The following is an 18,476-nucleotide window of genomic DNA, read 5'->3' as shown; positions in this document are numbered from 1 at the left end:
CCGACGCCAGGGCTCGGGTTCCTCCGGCAAGGGGGAAAGCAGGAACCACTGGCCAAAGCCAAAGGCAGCCAGATGCTTCCCAGCCAGCGCTGAGACCACCCTTCCCAACCTGCCTCCGCGGGCAGGACCCCGCAACCCACAGTACCTGCACGCTCTCGACGGCCTCCCAGAAGGTGAAGCAGGCGCAGTAATGCCGCTCCGAGTTGATGTCGGTCAGCACAGCCACGAAGAAGGTCGGGGGGTTCCTCTCCGTGAAGAGCTGCCAGCCGCTGGGCTGGCAGAACTGCAAGAGAGGGCAGGGGACAGCGGTCAGAGGGCCCGACCTGCCCGCGCCGCCGCCCCTCGCTCCCCTGCGTCACTTCAGCGGCGGGAGCTGGGAGCTTTGGTGGGCTGGACGACGCGAAAGCGAACCGACGGGTACCGACAGTGCCGGGTACCAGCTCCCGGGGACAGGGAGCTTGGTGTGGCAGCACGTCGCCTATAGAGTATATAGGGAGACGGGGCTGTGCCACCTTCCCCGGCACGCGCTGCAGCACCCGCAGCCAGCACGGTCCGGGGAGTGGGGAGCACCGGGCAGAGCCCCCCGTCCCCGCTGCGGGGGAGAACCGGGCAGGCGCCTTCCCCTCCTCTCCGCAGGGACAGCAGGAGCCGCTTGGAGAAAGCCAAGCTGGGAGGAAGGGTGACGGGAACACCTCGCCTGCTTCCCCCCGCTTCAGCAGGGATAGGGAAGAAGAGCAGATACCCACCAGCACTCCGTCAGCAGCCAGAGTGACGTGAGCTAAAGGTTGTCGTTAGTAGAGCAGAGTTTCACGGCACAGCACCAAGGTTACAAAAAGGATGCTCTTCCCTCTCCCAAACCTCCGACGCCAGGGCTCGGATTCCTCCGGCAAGGGGGAAAGCAGGAACCGCCAGCCAAAGCCAAAGGCAGCCAGATGCTTCCCAGCCAGCGCTGAGACCACCCTTCCCAAGGGATCACCACCTTCCCCCTTTTCGGCAACGGTAGTGGGGAGGCTGTGGACCGAAGGCACTCCGAAGCACACGCGGCCTGTCTTGCCGGCAGGACCAGAGCTCCCAGCTGGAGGACGTTTGCTGCGGATGTATAGCCACGTAAGCCCCCGCAGCAGCAGCACGTTTGCAGTACTTAAAGAGCTGCTGTAACAAGCACCGAGGCTCACAAGGAGCCACACGGAGAAGATTAGTGGCAACGGGTACAAGTTGCACTGGGAGAGGTTTCATCTCGATGTAAGAAATGAATTTTTTACAGCGGTAACAATCATTCGCTGGAACAACCTCCCCAGGGATGCGGTAGAGTCCCCACAGGTAGAGTTTTTCAAGATGCAGTTGGACAGGGTGCTAGATAACCTCATGCAGGCTCCCTTTCCCACAAAAGGTTGGACCAGGTGATCTTTTGCGGTCCCTTCCAACCTGGATTATTCTATGATTCTATGATTCCATGATTCCCTGACCGAGCTGGGCACCCTCCGCCACCCTGCGCCCATCTTAGAGCCGCAGGCGCTCCCCCGGCACAGGGGCTGCGAGGAGCGGGGCTGCGCCATGCATGGCAGCTACCCGCAGCCGGCATCGAGCCCGCGAGGCTTGCCGGGCTCGGCAAAGTCCCCGCAGCCCAGCGAGGGGCCGGGCAGCCGCACGCAGGCACCGCACAAACTGCGGGAAGGAAAGGCGAGCGGGGCTCCAGGCAGCGGCGTGTGCTCCGGGAGGTGGCACTGCTCCCTCGGGGCAGGCAGCTGGAAAACACCGGCCCGGGCTGCGCCAACACCGCGCTTCAAGCAGCTCCGAGCAGAGTTTTACCACTTTCTGGGGACTTTCCAAACACCCTCCCAGGGCCGGTGGGTAATTCCTGCCAGAGGCCTCAGGACTCCCTCCCCTGGGTTTTGAAGTCTCAAGGGATTTTTTCTTTATTTCCTCAGTATCTGCATTTGGCTGGTGAGGAGCTGTGGAAAATTCCCAACGCTTTCAGGCCCTCCCCGAGACAGCTCCGCAGAGCAGGAGAGCTCGGCTCCTTCCAGGGCTGTGGCCCAATGCACTCTGAGGACAAAGCAACTTGAGCAAAACCGAGGATGAGAATAAAGCGGCGGCAGGGCCAGACCGGCAGAAAGGGCTGACGTGCCGCAAAGCCGCAGAAATCGCTGCTCCGGCCCAAACCCTTGCAAATCGAAGCCGGTTTCAACCCGGTGAAGTTCCCCAGCCGCTCACCGCTCTCCGCGCCCACCCTCACGCTCCACGTGCGTGCACAGACCCCTCCTCTCCTCCCGCGGGCCGCCCGGGGCAGCCGCAGCTGTAAGAGCTGAGCATCGGCCGCAGCACAAGCGCTCGGCTTTCTTCAGCCGCCCGGGTACGGCAGCGGGAAGGAGGTGAGGCGAAAGCACTTGGGCAGCTGCTTCCCAGACTCTGCCACGTACGTCCCTGCAAACCTGCGTCCCACGGCCTCTCCTTTCCGGCGCCGTTTTCAAAGCGGGCTGCCTCCCGCCCGGCTCCCCTGTCAGCACGCAGGAGGAAGGCACGGTCAGCAGCCGTCAGGGTAAGCACACAGCGTCGCTCTCCCAACACGAGTTCCCCTCCTCGCTGGGTTCCACAATGAACCCGTTGCTCACCGCTCTGCGCAAACATTTCCCAGACATCGCAGAAATGATGAGAGCAAAGCACACAAAGCTGCTGCCCTCGAGGAGTTCGCTGCTGGGTCCCACCCAGCACTTCCCGACGGCCGCATCCCGGTGCACTGGGATGCGCTCCACAACCACGGTGTCAAACCTTCCCTGCGGACACGGGTACGAGCCAGGTGTCAGGGGTCGAGTGTGCTCCTCCAGAGGCCTGAGAAATGGAAGTCCAGATCCCCTGGACTGCTCCTCCAGAAGGGAACCCCAGGAGGACATCGACTCCCTGGTTATCATGGAACCATGGAATGCTTTGGGTGGGCAGGGCCCTTCAGAGCCCCCCCAGCCCAGCCCCTGCCGTGCCAGGGACAGCTTTAACCAGCCCAGGGTGCTCACAGCCCCGTCCAGCCTGGCCTGGGATGTTCCCAGGGATGGGGCCTCCACCGCCTCTCTGGGCAACCTGTGCCAGTGCCTCACCACCCTCACTGTAAACAATTTCTCCCTTATATCCAGTCGAAATCTCTCCTTCTTGAGTTTAAATCCATTACTCCCTGTCCTGTCCCAACAGGCCTTGCTAAAGCTCGCCCCCCCCCTTCCTGCAGCCCCTCTCAGCACTGCCAGGCCGCACTCAGGCCTCCCCGCAGCCCCCTCCTCTCCAGGCTGAGCACCCCCAGCCCCCCCAGCCTGGCCCCGCAGCAGAGGGGCTCCGGCCCTCGGGGCATTTCTGTGGGCTCCCCTGGCCCCGCTCCAGCAGCTCCGTGTCCTGTGCTGAGGGCCCCGAGCTGGGCGCAGGGCTCCCAGTGAGATGCAGTACTCCAGCTGAGTTATGCCATCTTCTGCGCCAAGGAGCCGCAGCCCATCCCAGAGGTAATTACGCCGCTGCTAAACAGGCGCAGGGAAACGACGGCACGACGCAAACACGAACACACCTGAGCCTCTTCACTCGGCGTTACACCTGCTCAGGCCAAGGCATGGCTCCAGCACCTTCCGCCGCCGCCGCGCGAGCTCAGCGAGGAGCACCAGAGCCCTGGGTCCCACCGCGGGCGGTGCGGGAGGCTCCTGACACCCACCTGGGCTCCAAGCACCAAGCTCTTCTGGGACTCTTCCCAAGCCACGGGATAAGAAGTCAGCTTCTTAAAAATAGCCCCTGCTGAAAGCACGGGTCACTTCAAACCACAGCAGGCGACGCCGTGGATCAGCTCACGTCGCTGGGGTATGTGGCTATGCCCTGGCTGTGCCCCAGCGCCGTTTGCAGCCCAGTTTGATTGCGCTCCATGCGCCCAGTTTGATTGCATTCAATGCTCCTCGGCCGATTTATCCTGCAGAAGTCAACATAAAGCAGCCACGTGTTCGTAAAGCAGCAGGCTCGCAGATGTCCGACCTCCACAACCATTGCCTAATTTCAAGCTAGATCCTCTAGAGAGGACACACATCCTCCATGAAAGACGGGTGTAGGTTGGCTGGTGATTAGAACAAGCGTCCTCCAGAAGCAGCCTGACCGTGACTGACGGTGGTACCGCGGTGCTTTGCAACACTGAAGGTGCCACAGCGAAAGGAAGACAAAACTACAGGCCCCCACGCAGAACTGAAGATCTCCGTGGACCTGCGTGCGCAAGAGGTGAGCTCTTCACCTGTGCCTTGCCCAAACTCAGATCTGTGCTAGGAGGACGCTGACCCCGCACTCGTTGCTTGGGCGGACCCAGCACTCACGGTGGTCTGCCCTCGGGTGCGGTACGAGCCGGTGCCGCACGGCTGACCCGTGCAGTGCGGCAACGTGGCACATGCGGCCATTGGGGCACAGAGGAGCTGCTCCATGCAGCGAGCGCTGCAGCGGCGTCCGTCCGTCCTCACAGCACATCTCAGTGCCGCTGGGTGCCCGCGGAGAACAAGAGCAAACTGCAGGCAGCCAGAAGAGAAGAAAGTCTCGATTCTTACATGAGTGGGGTGTTGATGGAAGAGACCGACCTGAAGGATGCACCGCGGCTCCCCGACAGACTGCCGCCGGTGGATGGCCCAGCCGGGCTGCACCTAAGCCTCTCCGGAGCAACAGCCCTTTGTTTGTTTAGAAAAATCCCACAGGAAGGCAGAGCTGCGTGCCGGGCTCTGCAGACACTGCCTAGAGCACTTTCAGCAACAAAACCAACCTCTCACGACAACACGTGCGCGTGTCTGTCCGGCAAGCCTTGTTTTCCACAACATTGCATGGACCGGCATTGCTCCACCACCTTTTCTTCTTCCACCAGTTACATCACAGGCCTTTCCCAAGTTTGCAAGGATCCAGTTTGCAAGGATCTAGCCTACGATGTCCCAAGACATCCTCCTGATCATTTATTTCCACCCTGGAAAGCTACGGGGGGCAACGCAGCCCTGCAGCAGAGCTGGCTGCCAGGCGGGAGGGATGACACGTGGAGCCACCAGCGTCCTGCTGGATAAGGAGCCGCCTGCTCCACTCCTGACCAAACCCACGGCGAGGCGCGGCAGCAGCTCTCCTCTCTCCTGAGCGTTGCCGAAACAGCCGCTGGCTGCGTGGGCTCAGCTGTCGGCTGCCAACTTGAGGTTCCTCCGCATCCAAGGTGAAGAAAAGATCCGTCGGTCAAGATGGACGCACCAGAAGAGGCTCCGCTCGGCTACCATCACCTTACGAAAGCAAAGCAACCCAGGAAGCTTTTCTGCGAGCAGCAGAGTGCCGTACCATCCCCTGGGAGCGGAGACCCCCAGCCCAGGCTTGCAGACCCTGCCTCACCCCTCCGCGTGCTGGCGGAGGTGAAACATGTCTGGTGGAGGTGAAACGTGTCTGGAGGCTTGGACGTACCCGGGAGGCAACACGGGAATGCAACAACCGTCCCCGAGCGGCTTATACCACGCTGCGCTAAGCAGAGCTGTGGGACTGTGGTACGGAAGGATGTAAGGACCAACGCTGCGGGATGTGAAAGGGAGAGGAGGAATCGCACTGACCCTCGCCGGAGCCAAAGGAGCCAGCGGGTGTAGCACACCACAGCACGCACTTACAGCCACCGGTTTTAGCAGGGACTGCCGTTCCCGTACCGCGCACCTCGCTCGGTACCACCGCAGGCACTGCAACCAGTGAGCCTCAGTCACCGCCCGAAGCGGGGCTCCCTGCCGCGGCTTCGCCTGCGCTCACCCTGGTGCTCTCCTCAGGGCCTGCAGACCCCGCTCCCCGAGTCTGCCCGCACCCGGCCGGCGAGGGCAGCCCACCGAGGGCTCGAGGGCTGCCGGAGGAGAGGGCTCTGGCCTGGGAGGGGAGGGACGCTGCGACAGAGGAGACACATTCGCATCCCGTGTCTCTCCCCAGCGGAACTTCCATCCATTAAAACGAGTCATTTCTGTTTGGAAATGCTGTCAGACAGCACGCAAGGGCGGAAGCTACGAATTCCCACTCCCTACGCGCACCAGAAAACCTTCTCCCCAAAAAGGCTGTTAAAAAGAAACACGGCAGTACTGCAACAGAACGTACAACCCAAAATCCCCCGGGTGGGCTCCGTCTGCTTTTCGGAAGCTGCCTTAGTTTCAGCCCTACGTGCTGTTCACCCAGGATGCCTCCTGACAGCTTGTGGGAAGCCTCAGAGCCACTCCCGGCTCCCAACAGGACGGGGCTCCAATTGTTTAAATTCCAGGGATTTTTTGGCTGGACAGTTTGACCCTTGGGAAAAAAAGCAGCTTTCCTCTTTCTTGGGACAGTTCCCAAGTCCCCTGCAGACAACCAGGAAACACTAACCAGAAAATTAATATATACTGTTGCCTCAGACAAAATAGCACAGAAAAATCCGAAATTGCGCTGCAGTTACAGTGAGCACGCAACAGGAAGACGAGCCGGCCGCTGCCGCTGATCCCAGCGACTGGCCACGCTCGCCGGCAGGCACGCGGCACGCCTTGGCGGCTGCAGCGATGACCATCGAAGCCAAGCTCCCGGGATGGGGCAGAGGGACGAGGACAGGGACAAGAGACGTGTCCAGCTCTGACGCCCTCCGCTCCACGAGCCGGTTGCTCCTGGCCAGGGAAGAGGAGTGCGCCGGCAGCTCTCCTTTGCAAGCACCAAGCAGAGCCCCGTGGTTTTCGGTTAAGCCTGACGGGGAGCTCCGGAGGGCACACAGGGGTGTCCTGATCAGCCTCCAACAGCTCACGTGGAAGCTCTCCAGCACCAGCACACACGAAGATGGAGACGATTGCCGGCTCTGAACAGGGCCACGAAAAGGCGGGAGGCAGCCGAGAGCAGAACGGAGCCCGGCTGGGTGAGCAGGGGCGGTCGCAGATCCACCGCTCAGAAAAGAAGCATTAAATAGCACAGGGAACTTGTGCAGGGCGTGAAACGAGATGCTGGCTGGGCCACCGCGCCTCTCGGCTACCCAGAGCCGGGCACGTGGGCAGCGCAAGGCAGAGATCCCAGTGTGCGGTGCCCTGAATGCCCGCGACGCATGTGCTCTAAGGAAACAAGCTCCCAGGGCCAAGGCCATCCTCTCAGTTGGACTCGATGATCCTTACGGGTCCCTTCCAACTTGAGATACTCCACGATTCTGTGATTCATCGACGCCCCGGGGAAGCACAGGGACCTGGAACGCCCTTTGCAAGGCCTCGAGGAGCAGGGTGAGGACAGTCCCAGCACCGTGAGGCTCATCAGGCAGTGAAGGGACTTCTGAAGCCTCGTCTGTCTGCAGGTTTTGTACCCCAACCGTACTTCAGCTGGAAACTGGGAAGAACCGCAGCGGGGGGGAGGAGGAGAGCAGCTTAGAAGGGGGCTCAGTTTGGCGGTGAAAAGGGGTCCGGACAACCGGCAGCCCGACCCACTTGCTGTCGCTGGCGGCGGAGCACCAGCTCCTCTCCTTCAGAGCTCGGCAGCAGCACCACTGCAGCAGGGCAGGGTTTGAGAACTTCTACTCAAATTTAGCAACCAAGGAGAACAATCCTATTATCCTTGATTAGTTAAAAGCTGGTTTGTGAAGAACCCACGCAGCGCCAAATTAGACTGGGTGTGTCGCTTTATGGGTATGACCCAGCAATGATTGCAACCTCAAAGGACTCACAACAGCAGGCGAATGTGTCCGGAGGGCTGGGGAAGGGATCCAGGGCCCAGCAACCCTCCTCGCTGGGCGGATGCAAACAGAGCACACCCAGGCCTGCCGGAGGGCGAGCCGCCGCCGACAGCGCCGGCCCGAGGAGGGGAGCGGTCTGCTCGGCGGAGCGCTTTGGGGAGGCTTGACAACGGCGGAGCCCTGCTATTCGTGACGGGGCTATTTATACTGACGCTGCATGCGCGCGGCTCCTCTAGGAAGCGTTCCAGCATCCCGAACAGCTGATCCCAGAGGAGGAGTGGGAGCAAAGCGGCCAGGAGAGGAGCCAGCCCCAGGCAAGGTGCGCAGCAGCAATTGCCTCTGGACGGCTCTGCCGCGGCCCGGCTGTGAGGCGGCATGCTGGATCCCGTGGTTTTCCAGAGCTGGAGCTGCATTGGGGGGCAGCTGGGAGCCCCACTCTTGGTGGGTTCCCCCGGTCAGACCCCGCAGCGCCCAGCGAGATGCGTGCACGCAGTGCCACGGTGTCACCTGCCCCGCACGCCGGTCACACTTCCCCGGGGTCCCGGTCCCGAGGGACAGCGCAGCACACTCACCAGCTCGATGCCCTGGGGAAAGGGGTTGTCCTCCCAGTCCTTCTCCGGGAAACGCTGGAGTATTTGTCCCTGGCCATCCCCACTCCCTGCAGAGACAAGAGGGGGATTAGAGGCAGCAGGTACGCAGCCGGCGTTTCAGCCTCCAGCAGCGCCAGGCTGGAAGCAACGCCGGGGGGCTCTGGCACTGTGTCAGCCCTCCACGGACACGGGCGGCACAGAGGAGACCCCGGCCGCTTCCGCAAACACAGCTGCATGGCAGCACTGCCCCTACCAGAGGGCAAGCGGCCATTTTAATAAAGTCGCGAGCAAACAGCTCAAAACTCGTTATCTAATGGTGCATAACAGGCAAAGCAGAAGTGCAGCAGACCTCTGGTCAAGTTTTAAGTTTCCTTCCTCGCGTCGCTAACACAAGATCGTAGACGCAGCTTTTGAACTGCAACTCACTGCTCGTTATCTGCAACTTGGCCCTTGACGTTTTCCCCGAGCAACGGCATCGCTGCTGCTCAGTTTTACTTTCAGGTTCCCCTGGGGCTCCCGTTTCCCCGTGGCTTTACGGCACCTGGAGCCTGCACCGCTGCTGCGGGGAGCACTCCCACCCACGCCTGCCCACCAGCCCACACCAACCCAAACAAAACGACCCAAATAAATCACGCCGCGGTCTAGCTGGCCACGCGAGCACGGAAACTGGCACACCGGGGAGCGGGCCAGCTCTTCTGGTTGTCCTTGGGACAGCCTGAAGCAATGGCTAAACCATCCCTGAAACTCAGGTAGCTCCTGCTACGTTCACAGAGCCCGCAAGGCTGGGGAAGTGCCTCTACGCTGGCCGCGTCCTTTCAGCGACAAAGCTGTTCGCGGTAAAACCCTGCTCCAGCGGATCAAGCCGGAGTCTGGGAACTGGAAATCCTGAGGATTTTGCTCCCACCACAGGCTAGGCACGAAGGCAAGCAGCCCCTGTAAAGCGGGACCACCTCAGTCCCTTGCAGAGCTGCCGAGGGATTACTGCATCCACTGCATCGTCCCGGGGGACGACCGCCTCTCTTGTCCCTTACAGTAATGCCTGCTGCCTTCGGGAGCACGAGCACCTCCGGCCTCCCCTCCGGCACAGCCGGACTTTGGGCCCAGGGCTGCTGACGGGGCCAGGTAACAGGAGGAGCCTCACCAGAAGCCGCGCACCACCGAAGATCTATTTTCGGCACCTAGCCCTGTTTCCACCGCTGCATTTACCACCAGCCAGCCACAGCTGAATTTAGCAGAACAAGGCATCAGAAAAGATGCCACTTATAGTCTGAGGACCGAAATGGAAAGGTCAGTGCCAAGCTGTGAAGAAAACAGCGTCGAGCGTCAGGTCAACCAGATCTCCCCACCGCTGGCCTCATCCCTGTGCCCAGAAACCACCTCCCCCCCGGGACAGGTCCCACGCGCCGCTGACGGCATCGGTCGCTGCAAGGTGCTCACGGCCAAACGCGTTGAGACCTGCCTCCTCCGAGCGCAAACGACCCGACTCAAGCTTCGCAGACAGGAAAAACCCTTTTAGACGCACATGTCAGAATTACAGCGCTCCGACGGCCTGCCCCCGGCGAGCTCGCTCAGCCTCGTGCCCTCCGCGACGGCTTGCTCCAGCAGCCTTGCCGCTGGCGCGAGTGTCTTCACTCACACTCTCTTGGTCTCGAGGGAAGGAGATACAAGATCATCCTCAACAGAAACGTAAAAATCACTCCGGGAGTTGTTTAGAGCAAGGGGAAACTTGACCACCCGCGGCTTTCTCAAACACGAGTGCTGCCGCACTATTAGCAACCTGTGGGCGAGGTACGTCCCGATTTTTTTAGTGACTGCCACCAATAAGCAGCCCGACTCATGAATTCTGGCCAGCCAGGCTGCCAGGCGCTTTCCTCAGCTACTCCTTAGGCGGCCTGATCCTTGCCTTCTCACTTCCCACCATTCAACACAGGCAGTGTCCAAGCCGCTCACCGGCCGTATCAGGCTGTCCGATCAGCATGCCCCTTCCTGCGGAGGGGAGCCGGACCAGCCCCGCCGATTCTTCTCCCGTCCCCGGCCGAGATGCCTGGGAAAGCACGTGTGCTGGCGGACATCAGCCTTCACGCAGCTGCTTTGCTTCGCGTCTTCCTTCCTGCCTCCTCCTGCCTCCGCGCCGCAAAAAGGCCGGCACGACTGAAGGTGACACCTGGTTGCTGTTCCTGGGGCAGCCTGTTACGGTCTCAATTAGCGTTCAGCTATATTTGGAAGTTTATGAGATGTTATCATAATACAGGAAATTCTAAATAAGCAAAAAAGTTAAACACTCAGCTGACACAACACAACCAGATGACCTTAACTCTCGGGCAGGCCAGCGGCGGTGAGCGCTGGCACGCCAGGGACGCTCTCCGGGAATGGCCGGTTCCCAGTCCAGCGGGGTCACGGCCAAGCGAGAAATTCCCCACCGCTTCGCTCACTCTCCGTGTCTCTTAAGTGACGTGACAAGAGGAGCTCGGAGCGAACGTCCTGGAGAAAGACTAAGCCAGGACTCCATCGCCCAGGCCCCCAAACCACGTTTCTAGAGCGTTTCCAGTCCCCCGCGCAGAGAGGTGTCCACCTTCCCTGGAAAACTCACCCAGCAAATGCCTGGGAAAGAGCTGCAGGCTGGCGCTGCCGCACAGCGCGGGGCACAGCAGCCGGTGCTCCCGCTCCAGAGGAGCCACAGGGTCTGGCCAACGGGGAACCCAACCGTGCAGCGGCTTCTCCAGCCACTTCAGGAGCTGGACCTTCTCTGTGGAGCCTGCTGCCATGACGGAGTGAGGAGAGTCGCAGGAGAAGTGAATTTTCATGTGTTTTTTAGGCAAAGGATCTTGTTTGCAACAAGTCCTTTTCCAGCGCCCACACTTGAAGCCCTCTGCTCTCAACAGCGAAGGTGACTGAAAGCACAGGAGGGTGTTTCGCCAAGGAACATGGTACAGCCTGAACAGTCAGTCGGGCTCTTCTCCCAAGGAACAGCGATACAACAAGAGGAAACGGCCTCAAGTTGCACCAGGGGAGGTTTAGGTTGGATATTGGGAGAAATCTCTTCATGGAAAGAGTGGCCAAGCACTGGAACAGGCTGCTCAGAGAGGTGGGGGAGTCCCCAGCCCTGGAGGGGTTCAAAACACGGGCAGAGGTGGCACTGGGGGCCATGGTTTAGTGGGCATGGAGGTGTTGGGGTGACGGCTGGGCTGATGATCTTAGAGATCCTTCCCAACCTCAGTGATTCCCAGTTTTACTGTCATTATAAATAATGCAGCCCCCAAGGCAGGCAAGATGAAATGATGACTCTGCCCTTGATGGGTTTGGTGGTGGCCTTGGCAGTGTTGGGTCAATGGTTGAGCTGGGTGATCTTCAAGGGCTTTTCCAACCTCAACGATTCCATGATTCTATAAGAAATCAGTGCTCCTGCAGGCTCAGACACAACTCCCACACTCCTGAACCTCGAAAATTTGGTATGATATAGAATCATGGAGTCATCGAATCGTTGAGGTTGGCAAAGCCCTTTAAGATCACCCAGTCCAACCATTAACCCAACACTGCCAAGTCCAGCACAGAGGCCGGGGTTGTCCAGCTCTGCCGGGAGAGAGCGGGGGTGATCATTTCAAACAGAAATGTTTTGGCAGCTCATCCCTCGTGCGGGGAGACGGACCTCAACTCCAGCACTGCTCTGAAGTGTCATTAGCAGAGGCTTCCAAGAGCCGCTCAGTATCTCAAAGCAGAAATTATTTTTAAAGTTTAGCTGTTTTAAAGCATCGTCAAGTACTTTATGCTACAAAGCATTGACCGTAGTTACAGAGGCGGCTTCCTGCAAAACAGTATCAACCCACAAGGCACGAAGCCATGAAACACAACCTGCAAGGGGACCTGAAGCTTCTGCCAAGAGCACTTACTGCTAAGATCTGCGGTAAGCGATGCAACGTACCCAAACCATGCCTCCAAGCCTGTTCCATCAGATGCAAATCAGGCACCAGCCCTGGACAACAGGTTGCTAACAGCGCTCTCGGAATGAGCAACGATCCGCACAAGCCTCGCAGGGCTGCAAGCGGTATCAAACAGCGGTTGGGCAACTATCCCGCAAGAAGTACGAGCTATTGCATCAACCAACGCTACAGTCAGGCTAACCTGCCAGCACAGCCCTCAGCAACGCTCCGATCTACCTGCAAAGCGAGGTGGTGGCTCCTGGCACGAGGGCATGGGAGCAGAGCTGCTGGCCAGCGAGAAACAGGGCACTGCAGAGAGCCTGGAAGAAAACAGGCACTCTCTTTGGAGAAGTCCCACACAAGAGATTCTCACCCAAAACGCGCAGGCTGTATTTATTGCAAACCAACACCTGACTACCCAGGATGGCTGGAATTAAAAAACAAAACCACTACATTCAGCTGCTGTGACAAACGGTGACGAGTTTTGGGCCCCTCAGCACAAGAAGGACATTGGGGTGCTGGAGCGTGTCCAGAGAAGGGCAACGGAGCTGGGGAAGGGTCTGGAGCACAGGGCTGGTGGGGAGCGGCTGAGGGAGCTGGGGGTGTTCAGCCTGGAGAAGAGGAGGCTGAGGGGAGACCTGATCGCTCTGCAGCTCCTGGCAGGAGGGGGCAGGGAGGGGGGTCGGGCTCTTCTCCCAAGGAACAGCGATGGGACGAGAGGCAATGGGCTCAAGCTGCGCCAGGGGAGGTTTAGGTTGGATATTGGGAGAAATTTCTTCACGGAAAGACTGGCCAAGCACTGGACCAGGCTGCCCAGAGAGGTGGGGGAGTCCCCAGCCCTGGAGGGGTTCAAAACACGGGCAGAGGTGGCACTGGGGGCCATGGTTTAGTGGGCATGGGGGTGTTGGGGTGACGGCTGGGCTGATGATCTTAGAGATCCTTCCCAACCTCAGTGATTCCCAGTTTTACTGTCATTATAAATAATGCAGCCCCCAAGGCAGGCAAGATGAAATGATGACTCTGCCCTTGATGGGTTTGGTGGTGGCCTTGGCAGTGTTGGGTCAATGGTTGGGCTGGGGGATCTTGAAGGGCTTTGCCAACCCCAACGATTCCATGATTCTATGAGATCGGGTCGGGAACTACGCGATGTGCGGCGCGCGGTCCAGGAGCCTCTGGCAGGCTCCACGCTGCCCCTCTGCAGCTTTCCAGGGCGAGGGGGAGCAGCGCATCCTCGCCGCAGTTCCTCGCAGCTGAACCCAAGCCGGAGCACGCTTGAGCACCTGGCTGCGTGACGCCTGCGACAAGAAAGCAGAAGGCAGGAAGCTGCGCCGGTTCACGCCTGCCCAGCAAACAGGAAAGGCCTGCCAGGGGCGAGGGAGCCAGCAGTCCGAGGCCGCAATCTCTAGAAAGCTTCGGCAGGCAGGGATGGCTCCCCGGGACGTGCCTGGCTCTCGGCCGCAGGCTGCGCGTCAGACTGGCAGGCAGGCGCCTTGCTGTGGGACGGAGCACTGCAAACGCTGCGCTCCAACCTGCAACCGCGCAGCAGCGCGCGCTGATCGCAGGGGAGCTGCAGGCTGCTCCGCAGGCAACCCTCGCGTCCCACAGCCAAACCCACAAAACTATCAAACCGCGGGTGACCGGCGACTGTAGCTCGTCAGGCACCGCGAAGAGCTGCATCCCCCTTCCCCATGCCCCCGCTTCCCTTCCTCTGTATGATGAAATTCACTTTTTAGGGAAAAAGTAATTCAACAGCATAAAAAGGGAAGAAGTCCACACCATTTCAGGCAGTAAGTTGCAGCTCTCCCAAGCGGAGAGGAACTGGAGACGGCTGCTGGAGGCCATCTCCGCAGGATCCTGCGCTGGCCGGAGGAGACCGATGCTCACGGGACGGACGCCTGCCCGCAGCCCAGCGGCTCCCACCGAGCTCTCGGAGCCGCGCGGCTCTCCTCTCAAGCACGCCAGCCAGGAAATACAATTTTATTTTTCACTCTAACACCCACACCTGCTGTTTTGCTTTCAGATACAACCCTTACAGGCCGAGTGCTGGCGCTTCTTTCCCCTGCTCTGCCCGTCACTGCCCAAAAGAGCAGTTCCAGAGGCAGGCTCCAGACAAACCCCCTGGTTCTTCTCATTTCCTTCACTCTCAGCACGAGAGAACCACCTCTGAGATCTTCCCTAGTTGCGGGACCTTCACATCGAGGCTTCTGCGTTCATCCCGCTGGCCTCAAAGCTTCCTGCGAGAAGACTCACCACGCCGCCCTGACGAGAGAGGCAGGAGCACCGCTAAACCACTCCTGCTCGTCGGGAGGCAACACCTGCAGGAGCGGGGAAGTTGGGATATGCTGGCCCACGGACATCGGCTCCTCCTTCCGGGAGAGCAGGGAGGAGCTCGGGGGGATTTATAAAACAACAGAGAGAATAAGGCAGAAACAGGGCTTCAGAAGTGAGCCCAGCAAGCCACCCTCATCCCAACGACCGAAGTCCCCCCCCGTCCCACCAACCCCACCGCACCGGCAGGCACAGCGGCCCCAGAACAAGACGACGAGTGTCTAGTCGGAGGACAATGAGCGCACTGTTCCCTCATTACATATTTATGAAAGGAGCACGAAGAATGGCTTTTCTATGGGGGAAAACAAAAGGGCTGTGTGCGGGGGCTGGCGGGGCCGGGGCTGGCCCGCTCCTCCTGGCCGCCACGGCAGCCCCATGTCTGCCACCGGCCCGGGCGCTCTCCTGGGAAAAGCCCACCCGCCCCAAACCAACCGAGCAGACCGCCCTCGTCCCCGCACACCGGCCACCAGCAACGTCCCCCCGGCACGGGAGGAGACGCCCCTGTCCCCGCCGCGCCGCGCCGCGCCGCCCCGGCAGCACCGACCGCGGCTGGCAGCACCGTGGGCTGCCATCCCCCCGCGGGGACGCTCCGGGGGGACAGCTCGTCTCTGCCACCGGCATTTTGCTGCCACGTGTGAACGGAGCGGCACTTCCTCGACTCCCGCTGTCCCCTCCGGCTCCCCCCAGAAGACCCAGTCCCTGCTGCAGGGACCTCTCTGTCTGCGCAGGGGGGCCAGCAAGCCAGACGAGCAAATAACCCAGACAAATCAATAATCCACGCGTTCCCCTTTGCTCCACGTCTTAGCCCAACTTCACAGAAGAAACTTGGGAAGAGACAAAGCCCGACCCCTTCCCAGACTGCAGCAACACCAGATGCCCAGGCAGCAGCCCAATCGCCGGCACCTCGCACGCGGCCACGGGCCGGAGGCGGATTTGGACCGGATAGAGAACGCGCAGCAGGTCTGCAGGACAGGAGCAGGAGGACACGAACTTTCGGCTCTTACAGAGCTCTTTTTGACGGCATTTAAGGCAAAAGTCGCCACAAAGAGACAAAGTCGCACGCAGAACACCAATTTCTGTGCTGAGTATATTTAAAAAGAAAAAAAAAATTAGGGAAAAAATGAACTCATTCAGTGTTTAATGATCGCCTTGGTGATGTTTGAGGACATGTTTGACTCCCTGTAAACACAAGATGATAATGATCAGCAGGACAAACAGTTTGGGACGGGGCTGAACGCAGAAGCGGGTGGCAAAGCAAACTGTCTACATGCAACTCTGATGGAAGCACGACCCACCCGTCGCTGGGAAAGCTCCTCGCCACAGTGGAACACCTCGCAAAGGCAGGCAAACCTCTGCATTCCCGGGGCGCTCGCTCCCGGATCAAACATCCTCCCCAGGAGTCAGTGGGAACGTCGCTGCCCGGCCGGCGTGTGGTGGCGAGGACCCGCTCCTGTTTTCCCAGCACGGCGCTTCCACCGAAAGTCACGACTCTCGGAGGTTCTTCTGGATAAGCCGCTTAGTAATGAGATGTTTATAGAAGAGCTAAAATTAAAAAAGCCTCTGAAGAACTGGACGGCGTTGTTCTCCCTGACAGAGCTCTTCACCGTTCTATTTTCACACCATTCCATCCCCGGGCTCCCGCTCCCGAGCTGTCATTACCTTCCTCAAACCTGCTCTTACTCCCAAATTAAGGCCGCACAGTGTCGGCGAGACGCCCCACGTGCCCCCGGCCGGCGGGCGCACGGCACCGGCCCGGCGAGCAGGCAGCGCGGGGGCGGCTGGGGCCCGGCCCCGCCGGGGCAGCGCCAGGACCTGCGAGGCGAAAATTCGACGGGGTCGGGCACGCTGGCAAACCCCCGCGGGGCGAGGAGTCGTGGCTGGAAAACCCCAGGAGCTGCCGTGGGCCTGCGGGGACGTGGAGCCGGTCGCTCTCCCACCACGCCGGCTCCAGAAAGGTCCGCTCGGATCTCCCAGGGTGGAAGCCGCTGCTCTTGCCCAAGCACGATGCTCTTAGGACGACGCTCAGCTGCCTCGATGCCCGCCCCGGAGCAATCAGCTGAACGGGCCAGGAAAGATCCCGGGATCCAGGACCGGTCCAGTGAAGGAGGGACCGGCTTGGCAGGACCTCCCATTCAGCGTGAAATAAATCATCCCGGGCAGGGAGCTGGAGAGAAAGATTTACTACCATTTATGAAACAAACCGCAGATTTAGAGAGTAGGCACGGTATATGCTGATACAAAGCGTCACTCCTTTGTAAAGCTTTACTGTTCCTTGAGCAGACGCCAAGAGGAGAGCTGTATTTATCTTTAGAAACATTAAAGCGTAAGAGGAAGTAATTAAAAAAAAAAAAAAAAAAAAAAAATCCGTCTGTTTCCGAGAGCTGGTCCCAGGAAAGCGCTGCTCGGGGCCGGAGGGTTACTGGCAGGGAGACAGAGATAAGGGTTTTACAGCTGCCTGCCACTTGTTCACCCATAGCCATTTCTGGAAACGCTCCCTGCCAGCGCGTAACAGGAAGCCCTTCGTAAATACCTCGGGCTTGGCACGGCCAGCGGAGCCTCCCCGCAAACACAGGGCCCCCAGCCCACCCGAAGCACCCCGCGCCCGCGTCACCGCCGGCTGCCGGAGACAGCGCCCGCTCCTCCCCGCCGCGTCCGGACCCGCCGGTCCCTCTTCGGAGGAGCCCTCCACAAAAATGGTCCCAAGCCGCGGCGGCCCGGGACCTGCCATCAGGCAGAAAGACGCCGCAGAATGAAGAGCTGCGACGCGCCGGTGCCGGACGCTTGGATGGAGAAGGCGAGATGGGTGTCGGGGGGGTTCCTCCGAACCAGGAGGGTCCGGGAGCGACACGGAGCTACGGAAGCTGCTGGGAGCTGCATCCTCCACCCAGTTGCCGCCACCTGAAAACGCTCGCGTGAACTTGGGCTTTTACTCTCTCTGGAGGGAGGACGTGGCTCCGAACGGCAGGCCCTCGCTGCTCGAGGTGACGGCCTCACGCCCTGCGGCTGGGGAGGCGTGGGGTGACGGACACAGACCCCCCATCCCGCTCCCGGGAACGCCACGAGGCTCCCCCTTAATCTAACCTCACGGAAAATAGCTCTGCCCAGCTCAGGCTTTGCAGGCGGGTTAGATTTGCAACTCAGCTCCCCAGTCTCTACAAACCACAAGCCGAAAGCCACCATTTTCGCCTAAGCTGCTGGCGAACCCCGTCTGCCAAGAAGCGAGACAGAGCTGTAGCAGAGGGAATCCCCCGCCCAGCATCAACTCCCCAGCCCCCAGCGTCTGCAGCCGCCTCCCTGGGAGGGCCGAGAGCCGCAGCAAAGCGTCAGACCTCACCCAGGGGCCGCAGGGGGCTCGTGGTCCTCAACCAGGGGAAACGCTTCCCGACCCTGCCTGCCCCGCTCCGGCACGTTCCGTTCACCGTGGCCTTGCTGAGGCGGAAATCACAGTCCCTAGCGCAAGCAAAGCACTCCAAACGATGAGACCGCCCGACACAGGGCATCTTACAAATCGATTCACTCGTCCAAAAAAAAAAAATTCAGAAAAAAAAATCATGGTTCTTAATGTCCCACAACTGTCATCGGGCGTTTAAGATTGTCTCAAGTACTGCTGCCTCAGCGGAGCACCCTCGGAGCAGGAGGACAGCTTTGCAGAGCGGCACACCACAGCGGGCACGCCTGCCGGCAGCTCTCACGGTGACACACTCACCGGACCGAGATACACCAGTGTCGGGGTTCAGCCCCAGCAGCTCAGCACCACGCAGCCATCGCTCACTGCCCCTGCCCCGGTGGGATGGGGAGAGAATCGGAGGAGTGAGAGTGAGAAACACTCCTGGGGTGAGATCAGAACAGTTTAATAATTGAAATAAGGTAAAATAATAATAATAACAATATAATAATAATAATAATAATATTCAAAGCAAGTGATGCACAATGCAATTGCTCACCACCCGCCGACCGATGCCCAGCCAGTTCCCAGCAGCG

The 18,476-nt window shown here is 59.9% G+C and overlaps 1 protein-coding gene across 1 annotated transcript in view; it reads right to left on the bottom strand.

Moving 5' to 3' along the window:
* Positions 1–18,476, bottom strand: part of SBF1 (SET binding factor 1) — a 102,655-nt gene that overhangs the window by 38,254 nt on the left and 45,925 nt on the right. The window contains exons 2-3 of the mRNA XM_075726609.1: positions 8,233–8,318; positions 146–283 (exon numbers count right to left, since the gene is read on the bottom strand). Of these exons, the coding sequence (XP_075582724.1) occupies positions 146–283; positions 8,233–8,318 (224 nt within the window). The remainder of the gene's footprint in view (positions 1–145; positions 284–8,232; positions 8,319–18,476) is intronic.

Source organism: Pelecanus crispus, chromosome 1 (assembly GCF_030463565.1).
Source record: "Pelecanus crispus isolate bPelCri1 chromosome 1, bPelCri1.pri, whole genome shotgun sequence".
Taxonomy (NCBI): Eukaryota; Metazoa; Chordata; class Aves; order Pelecaniformes; family Pelecanidae; genus Pelecanus; species Pelecanus crispus.
The sequence above is the reverse complement of the archived record's forward strand: the minus strand, read 5'-3'. Positions and strand labels throughout refer to the sequence as shown.